General features: G+C 40.8%; 1 protein-coding gene and 1 long non-coding RNA gene across 9 annotated transcripts in view; one reads left to right on the plus strand and one right to left on the minus strand.

The window, feature by feature from the left end:
- TFDP2 (transcription factor Dp-2) overlaps nt 1-18,861 on the minus strand; it is a 65,645-nt gene that overhangs the window by 25,488 nt on the left and 21,296 nt on the right. For 5 of the 8 annotated variants that reach the window (XM_072866600.1, XM_072866603.1, XM_072866599.1 and 2 more), the window contains 3 exons: nt 7,731-7,834; nt 3,797-3,918; nt 1,204-1,251 (listed from right to left, as the gene is read on the minus strand). In XM_072866600.1, the coding sequence (XP_072722701.1) occupies nt 1,204-1,251; nt 3,797-3,918; nt 7,731-7,834 (274 nt within the window). Of the gene's footprint in view, nt 1-1,203; nt 1,252-3,796; nt 3,919-7,730; nt 7,835-14,032; nt 14,157-15,919; nt 16,174-18,861 lie in introns of those variants that run through there. The other 3 variants (XM_072866602.1, XM_072866604.1, XM_072866605.1) reach the window with 3 other exon arrangements.
- Nucleotides 678-4,639, plus strand: LOC140653899 (uncharacterized). Its single transcript, XR_012043265.1, has 3 exons — nt 678-846; nt 993-1,164; nt 1,881-4,639. It is a non-coding gene; the product is annotated as an uncharacterized lncRNA (long non-coding RNA).

An 18,861-nucleotide genomic window follows, 5' to 3' on the forward strand; every position in this document is an offset into this window, starting at 1 on the left:
AGTTTCTTGTTTCTTACAAATTAGCAAAAAAGTACACTGGAGCCCTTTGCCCTTTCTTGGTGATTTCTACATTGATAGTATTTGAACACATGCTACTGGGCAGATGCTTAAAAAACTGGATTTGTAGTTCATCTCCAGGTAGTTTCACGAAAGAGCAACCAAAAAAAGGGGTAAAACCTCACAGGGTGTTTATGTGCTTGGAAGCCAGATGATTTACAGGGAACTCTCATGTTTGTGCTTAAAATAGAAAGGCTCAGACATCCCTATTTACAATAGGGCAGAAGACACCTTAATTCTCCTAACAACCAAGTTTAATATCTGTGCCATCATAGTTAAGGCTGAGATACAATAATCTCTTTTGTGGAGAGTAAGCACATATTCATTGGTTTTTATGGTGCCAAATTAATAACTGGCAACTCTCAGGGTTATTTTCCATTCACTTTCTTCCTCCAGAAAACCAAGAGCTTAGATAATAGTAATGGAAAAAACAGGAGCAATTGGTTTTATCACACAAGCTGGATTTGGATGCATATTTCAAGAGAAGCCTTTAAAAAGCTCAGCTGTGTTGTTTTTTTTTTAAATTACAGTTTTACAAGTTGGTTTGATAACATGTTTCAGGGAGATCTATTATTTTACAGAAAAAGGCCTGGTTCTGTCAACAGTAACAAGTTAAGGAAAACATTAAAATACAAGAATGCTTTTCAAAATTTTGAATCTATTTAAGAAAACAGAACACTGGAAAGAAGGACAGAAGAAAAGAAAGAGTGGAAAGGAACACCAGAAGATTTAAAAAAACCCAACACTCTAATCCCTACGCAGTTATTCAATTGGAGTAACCCCTGACAGGTAAACAAATAAAACCACCTTGAATGCATTCAAAGAAGTTTTGGAAGCAAAGGAAAAGATCATCTGTTTACAAGTATCTCTCACGTTGAAAACTAGAACAATCCTGTTTCTGAAGATGTGTTGTGTTTGTTTTTCACAACTCCCAGTATCATCTGTAACAGCAAATGTATTTATCAGGAAGTGATAAAGCAAAGAGTAATGAATTATAACTACAAGGAATAACATACAACATAGCTTTTATGTGGAGGAGTGAAAACTGCTGAAAGTGGGAACTGGACACCCATCTCTCTGAAGGGCAGATCTGAAGAAGTAAAACAGGTATGACCATATACATTATATATGTTCAATAATACTCACCTTTCTGAAAAATCTGATTCTATAAATTCTCGAGTCCGCTTTCTGTCCCTAAGAAAAGACAATTCAAACTTAGATGAAAATAACATTCTATATTTAGACCAACAAAATCAATGCATTTGGGGCCTGGCTGGGTACTAATGTGTGCTGTTACATTTTTACTGAAAGGGGAAAATAGCACACACACAGCTTGACAAAATTTGAGAGCAGGTGGTTAGGACTTTGGAGGTTGTCTGAGCTCATTGCCAGACAAGTTCTGTTACCAATTTTACCATGCTTTGCCTGTATGATTTTAGGGAATTCACTTCATCTGGAACTGTAGGAAGTGCTGATGTGAGCCAGATAACCAAATCCCATCAAAAAGGAGAAGCTGGGCTCCTTTGAAAATTCCCATTTAAAATTCCTCCATGTGGAAGCAAAGTGCCTTTGAACAGCACATAAGATATATCCTGTATTTTCAGGACATTGAATGTTTTGGTATCTTTAAACAAAAAACAAGGTAAAACACTAAACAAGTTCATATTAGAGCTGATAAGAGATAGTCTGAAGAAGTAGTTGACATGAATTTTGCACAGGAGTAGCAGTCACCAATCATTGCTGGTTTCCTTATCATTCTGTTTCTTAGCTACAGCAAGCAGACTTCAGAAGTTGTATTCCAAACCTGTCTTTTATTCTTGCAGCTGATACAATGCACATTGGTTGAGAACCATCAGTAAGTTACTTCACATTATTACCCTGCAGTTTCAAAACCAGGGCTCACAGCAGATACTTACACAACTAAAAACCTGACAATGTTATGAAGGGAGCTGAACAAAACCGATGGATTTGAAGATCTGTGCCATGAAAGCCTGCATATATTTGGTTGTACGATCCAGAACCCATCAGCAGACATCTTCCTCAGCAGCAACAGCGGGAATTTTGTCTTGGGCAATCCCTGTCCATGGTGCTTAACTGCTCACGCTGCGCAAATGGGGGTCTGAATGCAGCAGAGCTGGGGTGGGGGCTGGAATGGCAGTGACTGGAGAACTGTCCCCTGGTCTGTAAGGCAGGCTGACAGAGGTTGTATGGAGCCCTGAGAATGAGTATGCTCTTGTCTCATTTGATTTTGGAAACAATTTGGAATCTGTGATGAGGAGTAATCAATGGGTAAAGCAAGGAGCAAGGACTTGCAATCCTCTGGAACTGTCTTCAGCAAGGGCTCACCGCTTAGGTTCAGCAATACCACAGACCCTTCCTCACCTCTGTTCTTCAGCTGAAAATATGACGTATGGACTTCTGCAGGGATCAATACTGATCGCCCAGTCTGGAGAACATCTTGCTCCTTTTTATCGGTGAAACAATAGTTAGGCTCATTGGAAATGCTGTGCCTAGATTTTGACAGTATATAAACAGACGGATGGTGCTTCTCCTTGCTGGTGGTGGTTGATGCACTGCAGCTTCAGAATTCCCAGATTCTCTCTGGGAATTCTATCACCTGGGGTTGGATGAAGCTTGAAAGCTAATGGGCATTGATTCTCTGTTTTAGCAAGCGGTGCACAGACACTATAGCTTTTCCCTCCTCTGGGTACTGACAGAACTTCTGCCTGGCCTCCACATTTCACAAAATTGGCAGAAACAAAGTAATCTTTGACAACTCCTTTTTCAAATAAAATCAGAACTAAGTGGATTCAAAAGGTATTTGAGGAGATAAACACATACTCAGCAAAAAAATCAAGCTTAAAAACTGCTCAGCCGGGCATGCAGTTTATTGACTCTGTGGTGGGAATATAGTGACTGGGAAGTACAAGCCTATGACAGTCCTTGCTTACAGAATAGAATGAAGAAAGTCAGGATACAAACATTATACTCTCATTTCTGCCATGTCCCAGATGCTCCATTTTCCCACCTCTAAAGCTGGAAAGCTACTACTGACATTCATCACCTGTTTAGAAAAATTAACTCAGATAAGGAAATAAATTACTTTTTAATTTTCAGAGGCAAAGCACTACGTCTGTCTTAAGACAGATAAGCTCAGCAGTACCGGTATTTTAAAAAAAAAAATTAAAAAAAAAAAAATCACAAAATACTGTAAAGACCAGATTTCCTTAGAAGAGATAAAGATAGTCATGTTACTCTGGAGTACCTCAGAACCCCATGAAAATGTATTGCTACTGTCAAATAGTAATAAAAACACAACATTGATTACATTCAAAATTTTCCATGACAACTTTACCTTGAAGTGTTTTTGACAGTCTCTCCCCCTGTTGGCACCTGCTGATATGCTCAACAGCAAAGCTACTTGGATATACCATGAACTTATGGAAAAAAAAAATAAAGGCTTCTTTTAACAGGACTCATGAATTTGTGACTCTCCATTTTCACAAAGAAACAGACACTGCCATAAAACAGAATTTAAAAAGACAGTGAAGTGACTGGTGCTTGTACTTCCGTGTTCACATGCTCCAGACGTCAAAAGTGCATAATAGGCTAAAGAGCATACTCCTTTTAGTTGTGCAAGAGCTGGAAGCCGTAAGCCAACATGTAGATACAACGGTATAAATAAAGGAAAAAATCAGAACAGATCCTCAAATATCTTTAAATAAAACAAAAATCTTACCCTGGGACCCAGCCAGAAGCTTCCGTTATGTGTGTCTGTGTGACCATCGTTGGAGATGGGTTGTATGGACTCCCAATCAGAACACTTCCTGAATTGGTCAGTCTTTGTGATGTGCTTATGATCTGTGAAATTTAGAAATAAAAAACACATCTCTCAAGAAAACAGAGGTTACCACAGCCCAAAATTCATACTGAGTGTGGTACTAAGAAAAAAATAATAATTCTGTACCAGATGCAAGCTGCAGTCAAAATATACAGAAGAGATATCATCAGAAGATCTTCATACATGAAAGTAATTACAATGCTGTTAAGTTTTCTACTAATTGTACCATATTACTGTATTATTCATATGGACAAGATCTAGACAAATAGAAATAATTACTAGGTATGGCAGATAGGATCTGTACCTATATACATCTAATTGTTTCTTTGAGAGTATGTCTAGGCAATTTCTTGAGCGCTGCAATCTATAAAACCTCCTTTCCAATGGATTTGTCTCTTGCAATTGTCTGTCTTTGGTACCAAAGAGCTGCAGGCAAAGTATTACCTGGAGTTTCTAGCATTCACAAGATCTCAAGGCATTCCAGCAAGCTAACAATACAAGATTGTACCTATGGAATTAAATGTAAAGTCTGTACAGTATAGATAGGATTTACATTTATTAAAACCCAGTGAAATTGTATGTACAATGGTTGTTAACACTAAGACACCTGGTCTCAACTTTTAAATCACATCTAAGTTCATTCTTTAAACTAGGTCACTAGAAGAATGTAGATAGTATTTAAAAATGAAACAGTATTAATTAGTTAATCTTTAAAATAAAACACATGTTAAATTGTTTTGATTCCAGTATGGTAAGATTCAGACCAATGCTTCTTGGACAATGCTTTTTACTCATATACCTTATTTAGCTTTTTTAAACTTTATTTTACTTTACTCCATTTGTTAGTGATATTTTGAGTACCTACTATATTAAACTTTGTAGTTTCCTTTACTACTTAACTTACCCAACACCCATGTAAGTATAAGGCAGATACTTTGTTTGGTATCCATCAATGTTGTTTAAACAAGTAGAAAAAATGGTATCTGAAGAATTTCCCATTTCCTTAGCTCACTGAGCATTATTTCACATCCCTCCTGATACCACACCGTGATTACGTTATGTATTTTTTATCTTAAAGACCTAAATTTAATCTCATTTATTTTTGCAAGCAGATAGCTTGACAAAAACAAGTGAAAACAGAAATTTAGGAAAACCAAAACACAGGTACAAGTTAGATATTTACTGGTTGATAACTGGAGAACAAAAGATCCCTGGCTGGCTGCTTTACACACTGTGTGCAGGCACAAGAAAGGTATCAACTTCTATCAACTTACTGCTACATTGGCTTAAAGTCAGAAACATTTTGTGATAGAATAATTAATTTTTAAAAGCTTGCTTAAGTTCAGCACTGGTGTAACACCAGCATATAGGTGAGAATCAGCAATGCAATACTTCAATTAAACATCGATCCAATCCAGTAACTTTTTATATCAATTTCTTGCAAGACTATAAATAACGTTTATTTGCAGTAAGCACATGGTTCTGCCAGCATATGGCAGACACATGCCAGGGAGAAAAGATTTTAAGTATGTTGCATACTGAAACGCATTTCACCACCTTCCACCCTCTCTGCCGTTTCACATTGCTCTACTGATGTCTTGCAAATCACAGATCACATGTGTCATAAAAGAGTATTTTATGTCCCATCTCCTCATAACTTTCGTGTGACGACCACTACAATAAATGGAGGTGAGGAGATCACGTCCGGGTGCTGCCAAGACCCACTCGTCCCGTGTCCTTCCATCCCTTGGTGCCATCTGCTGGAGAGGGACACCGGCGGCACACGCTCCCTGGCAGACCCTCCCACGGCGGCCCGCGCTCGGGCAGCGCCCTGGTGGGTAGGCACTGGCAGGCGGTAGTCGCACAAGGATGAAAACCCACCTCTCTGCAGCTTGTCCTTACAGCTGCAAGTTCTTGGATGCAGGGACACAGATGTCACGGGTATACAAATCGGTGATATTTCAGTGTCACTTTTAAATTTACTGTTGAATGTTTGCTTTCGCAAAAAATGCTACACTGAGTATTTTCAGAGGACTAATTCCATCTTCTCTTAACAGCAAACATTTTTCTAGTGTGCCTGAAGTAAGCACATAAATTCACTGCATAGCATAAAAAAGAAAAAGAAAACCTCACCCTAATTTAGCAAATAGAACATCTGTAGGATGTGTTAAATCCCTGTAATTAAGCACTAACATTTTATCGATAATACTCATGCTGTTAAACTTACACCTACAGACTGAACCTGAATAAACTGTAACAAACACCTGTATACAAGAATCCAGCCCGCACATTGTGCTGATTTCACTGATATCCAGCCGCACCCCAAGGGATCCAGACCAGTGCTCACTGTTCAGCCAACAGCCCACACCACAGATCCTCGGGGCTGTGTGCTTGTGTGAAGGGCCTGGAGCAGCCGCAAGGGCTATAACCTACAGTGGTTAAATAAAGCCAAAAACCCCTCATGGCAGCAGGATGTTGCTAACACAGATGAGATGCCAAAGGAGTGTTAACATTCCCACTATTAAGAACTTGTGAACATTCTCTTTTAAACGGTCTGGGACACGACACAGCCATACACTGGATGTCTTAGGAGACCTGTGTTAATAGCTATTTAATAAGAAAATGTTTTCTGAATGTAGATCAATCCTTGCAAAGCAGCAGAATAAAATAATTTTAAAAAAATTAAAATTAGAATAATAATAATAAAATATATAAAACAAAATGCGTGTCTTGCACCATGCAGTAGCTTTTGCAACTTCTACCTGCTATAGAGCCTAAACTGTTAACTAGGGTTCATTTTAACCAAAAGCAGGGCCTTGAGAAGTCACTCGTAAGAGTAGGAACTGCATTAACTGACTACTCTGCCCTCTTCTTGGCTGTTATTTAGTGCACTCACAAAATAAATCATTTGCAGTAGAACTATTCCAGTGAAATGCTACAGGGCACATGCTCTAGCAATACTTGCATCAGTACCGATGCACTGAGGAACACTGATCTCTGGCAGACAGCCTGTGGCTAGTACTTCAGATGGAGAGCTCTGCACAGTGGAGGATGCAGCTTGGGGAGGCTGGCTGTAATGATTGTGCCCATCTGTCCAACTGGGATAAAAGCCATTAAAGAACAGTAATAACTTCTGATGTGAAAAAGATCCACTGCAATTACTTATAAAACACATTAAATGGTTCTTCTACTCAGGCTACGTGCTTGGCAAGTAGGCATCAGGTTACTAGAAACAGTTCACTGTATTGCCTATTTAGATCTCCGGCCACCAGAAAACCAAAACTTTTTCTCAAAACCAGATCCAAAATCCCTGATAGTAATATACTCTCATATACAGTTATCGTTGACAGGAAAAGACAGTTTTAAGAAGAGTAGTTTCAACAAGTTAAATCTCTAGCGACACATCTGAGACATTTAGTCATTGGCAACGCTGGAGATTCACTGGTGAGAACATGACTCAAAATATTAAGAGTATCAATAACATTCTTAATGAGATTTATTTTTTCGTAATACACTTTTGAGTAATAGTTAAAATGTCAACTGGTAAAGTTGTTTCAATTTCCATTCAAAGCCAGGAAGCCAGGTATTCCCTATGGTCACACAACATTGTTGTTGGTAGTGGCAATTCTGGCATACCAAGATTGCTGTACTCACAGGTCATCCATCACCTTTCCATCCAAGTGGGGCACATCAGCAGCCTTTGCAGCTGAGGCAGGAAGCGGCAAGTTCCTAGCACTGTTCACATCTTTGTTTTTCATGTTTCCATATTACATCAACAGGAACTCACGCAGCTAGTTACACAAGTTGGCATTACCAGAGTTGCAAAACTTACCATTTGGGGTCCAACATTCACATTGATTGGTCCTAAGGTTTTTGGCAAAATCTTAGTTGGGGAGTTGGTGCTGGAAACTGGTAATGTGATTATTGAAATATTACCTAAAAAGAGCAGTAAAAAGAGAGTTTTCAGTTACTTCCTTAGTAACCTATGAATAACACTTTGGCAAATTCTCACATAATTTTAAAGTTTTGGACTCAGGTTAGCTTTTTTGTCTTGTACACTGCAAACACACCCTCACGTAACAGCCTCCAGACCTTTTAGAAGACGTCACAAGGACACCTCACAAAACTACCCCTTCACTACTTTACCTTTAAAATTACATGTTAGTATTTTATTTCCAGAAACAATTTCTTCTTGCCTAAGACAGAAGAGCACACAGCCTGCCATACCTCAGCATTAGAAGTTAAAATTCATGAGTATACTTCTAGAAAGAAGCCAGCATACAAATTCCATTTATAATCATAAGCACACGTACAAAATCTGTATCTATGCATCTTCATAGCCTGAACCATTCCTCATCTGACTATACAAAAGTATTCTACAAACATCAGTGAAGTAAGCCTACCACAGCCTATGACTGTACAGATGGAGTAAATGATGCCTTTGCAACTTACCTAAAGTAACAGAGCAGGCAGCTGGACATCAAGATAAAGCCAACCATGCCATCTCTAACCCAGCATGTTCTCATCCCAAGATGTTTGTCATCTTTGTGATCCCAGACTGCTTATAGATCTAACTCATACTGCCTTCCCACAGAGAAGCACAGCTCTATGCTGAGAGCCTCACAAATGCTGCTGCTCCTCCTCTATTCCAAATCGTATCTTGTAATCTCGATTAATTCACACTTAATGTCTTAACCAAAACTGTCATGCAGCACTACCATGAGCCCATGAGTGTTCAAACAGTTGTACACAAGCCACTCAAAGCGATGAACGCTTAATTATCTATGGACATTGTGGCAGCAGCAGCTCCTGCCTCTGACAGTTTCAAAGCAAGAGAGCTGGGAATCGATCAGTCAAACACCTCCCTCCATTCTTATGCACAGCCTTATTCAAAATGGGGAATTACAGTGGTCTGGAGGCAGAATCAAATATAAGGAAGAGCTGCCACTGCCTTGTAATCCACAGAGTCAGCTTGGGTCTAGCCAGGGTCATAAGCCGTAAGGACAAGGATTGGCTTCTCAAGAGCTACTTAGGCTCTCTGGCACTAGCAGACAGAAACTGAAGGCATCTGAGGCGACAGGTTCCTTCAGAACAGTGCAGACACCAGCTCTCACCACTGCCCTGCCCTGCCCTCCTCCTTCCACAGGAGCTGGCCAACATTCAGCTTAGCCCAGATGGTCCCAAGCTGACTCAGTGGTGTTTGACATCTCTGTTCTCTGGTCTTTTCTCATATAACCTGTTCTCCTCCACTTCCCACTTTTCTCTTCTCACTTGGTCCTGAACCATGGTCTTTTTTTTTTTTGTTTTTGTTTTGTTTTTGTACACCCATGTTCTGCCATGAGGTAACTGGAAAATCATAAATTCAACAGTGTAACTTCTCTGTAATACAAAGCAGAAGCAACACAACTGAGAGAAAAAGAATACTTAAAAAAGGATCTTCTGTAGCTACAGCACAGAAGTAGAAAAGATGTAGACATACGCAAAGTCTCATGTTTATAAAAAATGAACAGAGATATGAGAAATATTTACAATTTGAGACAAGGATGTTCTAATGTTCTGTGTAAATTCCTTTGGCATCTGGAGTAATGCTACTACTTAATATTAATTTTCCAAAAGGCAGATCTGTATATGAGAACATCTTCAGAAGCTTGCTTCTTCACTATTCAACAAATTGAATAATTTATTCAGCCCCCTAACTCACCTAGCAAAAAAACTTTATAAAACCCACACACTCCCAAACCCACCCCGCAGTAAATCCTTGCTCTATTATGAAACACCTTTTGTGAAGTAGTGCCAGAGTGCACAAGACAACAGTAATTCATGATTTACATACACTGTGTTCCCATTTTGAGCTCAGAATGGTTCTCTAAACTGGCCAGTTACTTGTCAATTTTACTTTTGCTATAGGATTTTGCCCAGGATTTGCTAAGCTGTGCTAGCACATTCTCATCAAAACCTAGTCTCCTCTCTCATTGCAGGCTGTGGTCATCAGTGATGTGCCTGTCACTTCCCAGTACTGCTGTAGAAATTCTCCTCTTTTCTGCTGCAGCTGAAACTTTTGACCCCTTTTTCTCCAAGATCAGCTCTCATGCTATTTCTCCTTGCCCCTTTTCTTACCAGGGAAAAGAAATACATTACTTTCTCTGGTGCTGACAACATAAGGTCATGTGGCAAAGTGCAGTAAAATTCTGAAATGTCAGCATTTGGCTTACAGTTCTTACCATAGGGCTAGATCACAGGGTTGTCTCCAGTGACACTTCCTGGCCTCCAAGAGGCCCTGTAACGTCACGTTTCACGATGTAAGATTGAGACGTGTCAGGCTTACTTACATCTGTGTCAGTAAGTATTAGCACTGCTGGTGTACAGTTAAATGTACACGTCTACCCACTGTCCCACATCAATCGCTGTGTACACAGTTTGCTTCTTTCTCAACATGTGGCATGTAGATTGTAATCTATTTGTGCTGGCAATAGTTTTTAACATATGTATGCATGTACCTCACCTCGCACACACAAATGCCAACTCTCTGAAAACTGTAGCTTAAAAATACAATACCCATGGCCAAAGCCACACACAACCATCAGATTTACTGTAGCAGCCCTGGAAAAAACACTAATTAAGAGCTACTGCTCCACCGTGCCTTCATTTACAAGGCTACCTAGATAAACGTATACGGTCACCATTAGGGCAACTTTAATAAATACAAGAGTCATTCAAATTACTTGATCTTGATTTTAAAAAGACAGTTGCCTACATATGACATGTTTAAAAGTCTTTTTGGCTAGAGTTACTGTCAGTAAGAAAGATCTTCATCTTCTAATCTCTACACAAATCCCCCATTTGGCAGCAGCAGCGTCAAAATGATCTTAAGAGCTGATCAAGTTTTCAAATAAATGTTTCCCTGCCCTGTCCTTCCTTTTAAATTCTTTATGGGTAAATATAAATATGTGAATGTGTAGACTTTTAAACACAGATAGGATGGAAAGGGAGTTTATTTTTATGAACGAGGTCTCTCTCATCCACCACTGGCAGACAGAAAAAGCAAGCAAATTTTTCACAAGAAGAGGTCATTTTGTGTGTTTGTCAGCAGTTGAAAAAATGGTAAACAAAAAGTTTTATCACTTCTGAATAAAATATTCCCTCCCTCCTGTCTTCTTTTTTTCAAAAATAGTGTCAGAGTCCAGATACTCATGTGACCTCAACTGCTCCAAATATTCAATGGCGGAAACACCACCTTCCCATCTCTTTTCACAGCAAACATGATAGATGGTTCAGTTAGTTGCTGCAAAAAGTTAATGCATTTCCAAATAGATCACATCAGCACCCCAACCTGAAGAGACAGATTTTGCAGTCAGTATCGCCAGTGTCACTACTCTTCTCTAAACAGAGAAATCAAACTTCCAAGAGCATCCCATCCTGCCAGCAGCCCTTGCATGGGACACAGCTGCCACTGAAAGGCCTGGAGCTGTCCAGGACCGGTCCCAGCACAATAAAAACATCACCACCAACTGGAAACTGCCGACACAAGTACCACCAGCTCTGAGAGCAGGCACTTGCTTGCTAAGATGACTAGCTGTATTTTACACCAAATTTTCAAGGTTAGTGCACCTCTGTTTGCTGAAGAGCTAGTAATTTCTAAAGTTTTGAAGGCAAGGTAGTATTACAAACCAGCAAGCATCAACAGGAAGAATCTCTTCAAGTCTTATTTATAAAACAGCATTAAAAAGTAGAAGGAGGAAGTAGATGTCACACTGTTTGTAGATCATCTAAAAAATATTCAACAGACTTCTAAAAAACATTCAATAGATTTCTGTATTCAACTTAAAGCAGAAATATCACCAAACTAATTATATGTGCTTTATCACATAGCAATTGTAAAGGCTTTAAACATGATCAAATTCCAAACAAATGCCAAGTCTTAATAACACCCATCATTTGGGGACGAAAAAGATTACACTGATTTATGTTCCACTGAAAAACAGCAGTGTGTACAGTGATAAGCTGAACACAATGAGACCCATCAGCCTCCTAGTCACGGTAATCTTATTGCATGGATGAAAAAGGTCAGCAGAGATGGATCAAACTAGAATAATTTGTATAATAATACTCAATTCTTATATAATGTTTCTTGTCAGTACGTTCAAAGCACAAAGGAGGCCAGTGTCATTATTCCCATTTTACCTATGGAAAACTGAGCACATGGGAAAGAAACACACTTAAAACTCTCACAGAAAGGCTTTAACTGCAATATATATAAAACCACCACAAACTGAGCATGCTCATCACTGATGCAAATTCAAAATAAAAATCTGTCAGTGGACATATGTAAGTTTCTCTTAGAACAAAAGCACTTTGGTTCTGCATAAATCATTTTTCCATCCCTCAGTCACCACTACTGTTATTTCTCATGGAGAAAAACCAGTGTTGCTGTTCTTTCACATTTAGAAAAACATTATCACTACATAACTATTATTCTTCCTGGCATTTGCAAAATATTTTTACTTGCATGCACAAAGAAAAATACAGTTTAAATGATCTTCAGCTTCAAGCAGTCACAGAACAAAGTTATTCACATTTATGTACATGTATGTTCACATACACACGCTAACCATCCCACAAGACTAACTTTAAATTGTTATGTGGCATGCTAAATAGCTTAACAGAAACAACATGGACTCCTATACAAATATTAAGCTAAAGAGGTTATAGTCATTTTTTCCTGTATAACTAAATCTATTAGGTCTGCAGCTTAGTTGCAAAGATAATCAGAAACAATGTCAACTGGAGAATCTATAGAATCTGTCACAGCCAGTTTGAAGGAAACCATAGCTGATGGGAAGCACAGACCAACCAGCTGGGGTCACACACAATGCGTACATCAACAAAAAAAGTTGTTGAATTTTTACACAAAACACCAGGGAAGTGCTGGTGATTTGGATTTCATATTCGGAGCTCTGAAACAAATGTCCGCATTTTTTAAAGTGTATCAATGAACAGCCATTTTAAATAATACAGCCTGTGGCTTGACGGTGATGGCAAAAAACCGCAGTTCAGAGTTGTGAAATATCGGAAGTCCATGAGGATATTTTGCAATAACATGTGTGATGTGTCCTCAGGCTCCTCTATTACACTAAAACATAAACTGATCTCCAAGATCAGGCTACAGTATTATAAAAGCATATAAAAAACCTGAATTATTAACATACTATTAGTATGCATATATTTTCTTGGTACATTTCTTAATTTGTTTATTGCACAAACTTACTAGGCTATAAACCTAGCTTTAAAAGATATATATGAAATTAAAGAGATCTGTAGAAAAGAAAAAACAAAATGGGGCACAACATATTTCAGTGTACTTCAGGCTTACACTGATGAGTACGTTTTCAGTCTTTTACTGTTCAATTTGAGACAAATTCATAGGAGTTAACAGTTGTATGAATCTCAAAGTACCACGTGTAAGCCTAGTGATAACCAATTCTGTTGTCTTGGTCATTTTAGCAGACCTCTTCAGGCACACAATGAACTCCCAGCGCTCTTCAGGCCTCGAGCTGGAACCCCCTAAGGCCCTGGTCAGATATTCAGCACACTGCCACTAAAATTAGTTTATGCAGATCTCATCACCAATGCTCATTCCTGTCCGCAAGCCAGCACAGCCACGGCTATGGCTATGCAGTGAACTTGCCTTATTTTCCTTTGGCGAGGGGGAACAATGGATATTTTTCGGCTGAATCTGTTCCCAGGTCCAGTGAACTGCTCAGCTATCTACACAGCTATGCTGGCACTAAGCAAAGGAAAATGTTTAAAAGCAGCTGTTAGGTGACCAGAGCCAACTTAATTGGCACTGTTGCCAGAGAAGATGTCTATCAAAGCAGGCAAAAGATTACATCACAAGGAAAGGCAGAAAATGGTAAATATGTTAATTTAAAAAAAAAAAAAAAAAGAAAGAAAAAAAGAGAGACACCTGCCTTACTGCTTCCATTACAGTATCACAGGCATATGGCAGTCCTGTGCATTAAAAAGTTTCTAAAATGCCAGCCCTATCAGGACTTAGTAAAAATTAGGTACTGCATAAAAAAAGACGTATTGAAACAAAGTTCATTGTGAAGTTGTATTAAAAGTTAAGATTCCCACCCAAATCAATCTGGCTTGCAATTTGATCTGATTAAGGGATCCTCCCCCTCATGGAGCCTGTTGCAAGACTGGTGGTCTAGAGCTGGACTCCCGTTTCCATTCACAGCAATAAACAGAGAACGCCCTGTGAATTCATAAAATATAAGAATATAGTAACAAAAAAGTATTAGCCAAGGACAGTACTCCAAAACTATTGTGTTAGTCTACATTATATATTTTAAGATAAGAATCAAATAGGTCACTCATAGTCAACCAGTTGAAAACTGTTGCTTCTTTCTTCCACACCCTATTAACTAATAACTGTCAACTCACTATTCATAGACAAAAGCAGATCAGTACCCAGTGTCTTCACTTGGATACAGACACAGTGGGTCAGTTGTTTAGGAGGCAAACAGAATGATTAACCTGTGAAATAAACTCATTTTTGACATGCAAGAGTATTCCCCATGAAAGATAACAAAATATGGTTTCAGTAACTTTTATAATTCTTTTTACAGCCATTTACAAATTTAGAGTTCTTTAGATTTTCAGGTCATTATCTATTGAAAATTAAGCTTGTGCTTCAGGTGACTTCGCTGTGTATTGAATTGATCTGATTTACTTTTGGGAATACCCCTTACTTGCAGGTCATGTACGTCAAGTACTTTTAAAATAAGCTAAAAGCATGCCAAAACAAGACCTTGGAAACAGTGTAATTAAAAATGCAACCTATCAAATACAAATTAATCCTTACTAGATTTTTTTCCATTTATACCAGATGTATTACCTCTTCATTCCTACCAGCAGCTATGAGTTTTGAATGAAACAGCCTTGTTACATGAGACATCTTGTTTTTTTCGGAAACAAATTCTCACTAGGTGTTTGCCGGCTCAAAGTCTGGTAAGAATTTTTTTCCCCAAAACCAAGCCTTCCTGATCATTTCTACTGATTTTGCTGTTGTTTTTGTTGTAACTGTAATAATTCTGATCAACCCCCAACTTCTTAAGTTTATGAAAAGCATTAACTCATATCTAGCCCCTTCCCCCAACCCTAAACTAACTATTCTTGGTAAAATTTGTACTTAACAAGCAAAATTACAAGAATCTGCAGACAGAATCACAGAATGGTTGGGAGGGACCTCTGGAGGTCATCTTGTCCAAACCCCCCGCTCAAGCAGGGTCAGCCAGAGCAGGCTGTGCAGTACCATGTCCAGACGGCTTCTGAATATCTCCAAGGACGGAGATTCTACAGCCTCTCTGGGCAACCTGTGCCAGTGGCCGGTCACCCTTGCAGTAAAAAAAAAAAAAGTGCTTCCTGATGTTCAGAGAAAACATCCTGTGTTTCAGCCTGTGCCCATGCCTCTGGTCCCGTCACTGGGCACCACTGAAAACAGCTTGTCTCCAACCTCTATGCACCCTCCCTTCAGGTATTTATATACATTGATAAGTTGCCCCCTGAGCCTTCTCTTCTCCAGACTACAGTCCCGGCTCTCTCAGCCTCTCCTCATGTGAGAGATGTTCCAGTCCCTTCATTATCTTAATGGCCCTTGGCTGGACTCTGTCCAGTATGTCTGTGTCTCTCTTTCACTGGGGAGCCCTATAAGTGGACCCAGTACTCCAGGAGTGGCCTCACCAGGGCTGAGCGGAGGGGAAGGGTCACCTCTCTCCACCTGCTGTCAACACTCCTACCCATGCAGCCCAGGATACCGTCAGCCTTCCTTGTGGCAAAGGCCCATTGCTGGCTCATGGTCAGCTTGCTCCCCACCAGCACGCCCAAGTCCCTTTCCGCAGAGCTGCCGTCCACCTGGTCGGCCCCAGCCTGCACTGGTGCAGGGGCCGTTCCCCCCCGCGATGAATTCCTCCAGCCCGTCGAGGTCCCCCTGGATGGCAGCAGAGCCCTCTGCCGTACCACACACAGCCTGGGCATTTCAAGTGCACGCTTCCCGTAACGCTGTAAACTCTCTGCTCCTGCTACCCGGGTTCAGTCCGGCGCTCGTCTCCTGCGCTTCCCTCCCCCCCTCAGGCGGCGGCGGCGGCGCCGGGCGGTCCCCCGCCCCGCCCCGCCCCGGGGCAGTGCCACCGTGTGAAGTGTAAACTAGGCAAGCCAGAGAGCGGCGGCCCTCGGCAGCGCGGGGGGCCCGGCCGGGCCCGCTCCGCCGGGCTGCAGCGACGGCGGCCCCGCCCGCGCGCGCCTTTGTTACGCGGGGGCATCGTGCGGCGGGGCCAGGCGGGAGCAATCGCGCGCCGAGCAAGCCCACGCGAAGCACGTGGCGGGCCCCGCGGGGGGCGGGAGGGCCCCGGGCAGCCCCGGGAGCCTGTGCAGGAGCCGCCTCAGCAGGACGTGCGGCGGCGTCGCAACCCTGCCCTACCGAGGCCTCTCCTCTTCCACGTGTGCAGTTGTAAATATTGTCATTCACGCCGACATGCCTAAATTAAACAGACAAGTAGCTCCGCCGGTCCCAGAGGGCAGTACGGCCAAGGTAGCGGCGCCTGGAAATTGAGGGAGTTGAAAAGGATTCTGCTCAGGCCAGAGTCTCAAGGCAAGAAACGTCAGTATCCCGTGGGAGCAAAGCAAAGACGCAAAACCCCACAGCAGTCAACCCCGTTTGGTGTTAAGGACGGGGCGCCTTGCCAGAGCAGGAGCCGCAGCGACCGGCAGCGGGACGGTCCCGTTCGCCCCCTTGGTGGGCGGGCAACAAGGGCTCCTCTGCCCCGGCCCACCACACCTCAGCCTGTTCTGCAGAACTGCATGGATCAAGCAGAAGTCTTTTAAATCTGCAGTTGCTTTCACATTTGGAGTTCTCTGCGTATCTTGTTTTGTCCAAAGGAATCTTCAGGACACGCTGCCCCTGTACCTGTCACCGCAGAAGCTAACAACTCATTTAGGGTGTGTTGAATTGGAGTGCTCACCTGATGGCACCACATCTCACTGAATTTACAGCTGAGAAGCAGCAGCTTCTTGGACGGTTAAAATGATTTTGCAAGTAATACCTGGTTGCAAACCTTGATTTTATTACAGGGCTTCATACCTAGGCAACTCCAACGCTCAGCAGATCAGGTAGCCTTGGGACTACTCCTTATAGAATCATAGAATCGTTAAGGTTGGAAAAGATCTTTAAGATCAAGTCCAACCGTAATACTTAATAATTTTAACAGAATGGGCCAACTCCACAAATCCTGCCACTTACACCAGGATTTTGCCTAAATAATAGAGTACCTTAGTTGTTGTCAATTAACTTTATTAGGCACCAAAGTTCTGCCTACACCCAGGAGTGTGTCAGTCTTGTTAGCATGGAGCATACCAGGAAATTCTCCCAACAGGCACAATGCATGATAAAACACTAGAAGAATACGTAACACATGCATACAGATGTATCCCCAAGGCTAACAGCAGCAACAATCATCTCTGTTCTCCAAAACATGAGAGAAAGCATCCATTTTGCATTCAGTAAACCAAGAGTATTCATTCACTAAAGAATTGAGAACCAGGGCCAATTTCTTCTGTCTGGGAGAATTAAAATGCAGGTCTCCTACAGGAATAATTTTAATCACTAGTCTGCCAGGTACTTTCAGATAAGGAAGTGAAGCACAGCCAGCCCAGCTTGCCATAGCTGAACAATTTTGACTGTAACAGTAAGAATATACTATGTCAAAGACTGAGTGAAAACATGAGTGAAAATTACTTTCAGAAAGGAGATATCCAGACTGTGCTTTGTGGACTACTTAAAATACTGTACCCAATGACTGTCCTTGCAACAAGTGGTCCCTGGCATTACCCTGGCCATTAGTCAAGAGCCATCCGCATGTGGCATTCCCTCTCAGATCCAATGAGTATTCATGTCAAGCAGAGGAAACAAGCTCCAAATGGCGATCATTTAGCCAAAAGATCCTGTTGTCTATGAGTTACTCATGTCAAGCAGAGGAAACAAGCTCCAAATGGCAATCATTTAGCCAAAAGATCCTGTTGCCTATGAGTTAAAGGCAACAAATGTATGAAAGTAAATTTTCTGTTGAACGGGAGTTGTTCACTAAACAAAGTGAACAACATTCTGAGTTAATGCTCTGCTGAGCACTGTCATGTTTCTTCCAGGCACACCTAGAAAGAAAAATCCAGTTTCCTTCAGAATTAGGCAGTAAATCTTTTTATGAGGATTACAAACATGGATGTATGTGCTTTGATTCTGCAATTATCACAGTTAAAACATCAAATTCCTTAGTAAATCTGTATTGCATTTAGATACACTGGGTACTAGAAATGCTTCTTTCTCTCAGACATCATCTATACAAGGAATAAAAAAAAAAATACTGAAAGTATTCTTAAAAGCCTGAATCAAAAAAAGCTACAGCAAGAAGACCACAATATTCACTAACAAGCACAGAAAACAAGCAAGTAATAAGAAAACTGAACCCCCAAATAAACCAAACAACCTGTCAACCTATTTAGGAACAGTAATTCGGACTTAAAAAATCAGCAGAAGTGACACATCAGTACTTTAAGACTTACAGATTAGATTGCAACACTTAAGCAGTCTGTGAGCATTAACTTCTATAGCAAAATAAACCTGGAAAATATCCAGAGGTTGTATATGGACACTACAGGTCATGGTGGGAAAGATAAATGAAGCCTGATCAAACACACACTGGAACAGCAGCAAGAGAGTAACTGCTTCAGATGGTTCAGGGGAAAAACTCAGGGAGAAAAGAGATTTTGAAAGTTAAGCCTGTAAATGGAAAAAAAGCAGAGAAAGTAATTTTAGAGCGCAAGGGTCAAGTGATTAGCTATTTTGATTATGCATTTTTAGTGTGAAATAGCCAGAAAATTTCCCCTGCATAACTATATCTAGTGGTGCT

This window comes from Ciconia boyciana, chromosome 7, assembly GCF_034638445.1.
Source record: "Ciconia boyciana chromosome 7, ASM3463844v1, whole genome shotgun sequence".
Lineage (NCBI taxonomy): Eukaryota > Metazoa > Chordata > Aves > Ciconiiformes > Ciconiidae > Ciconia > Ciconia boyciana.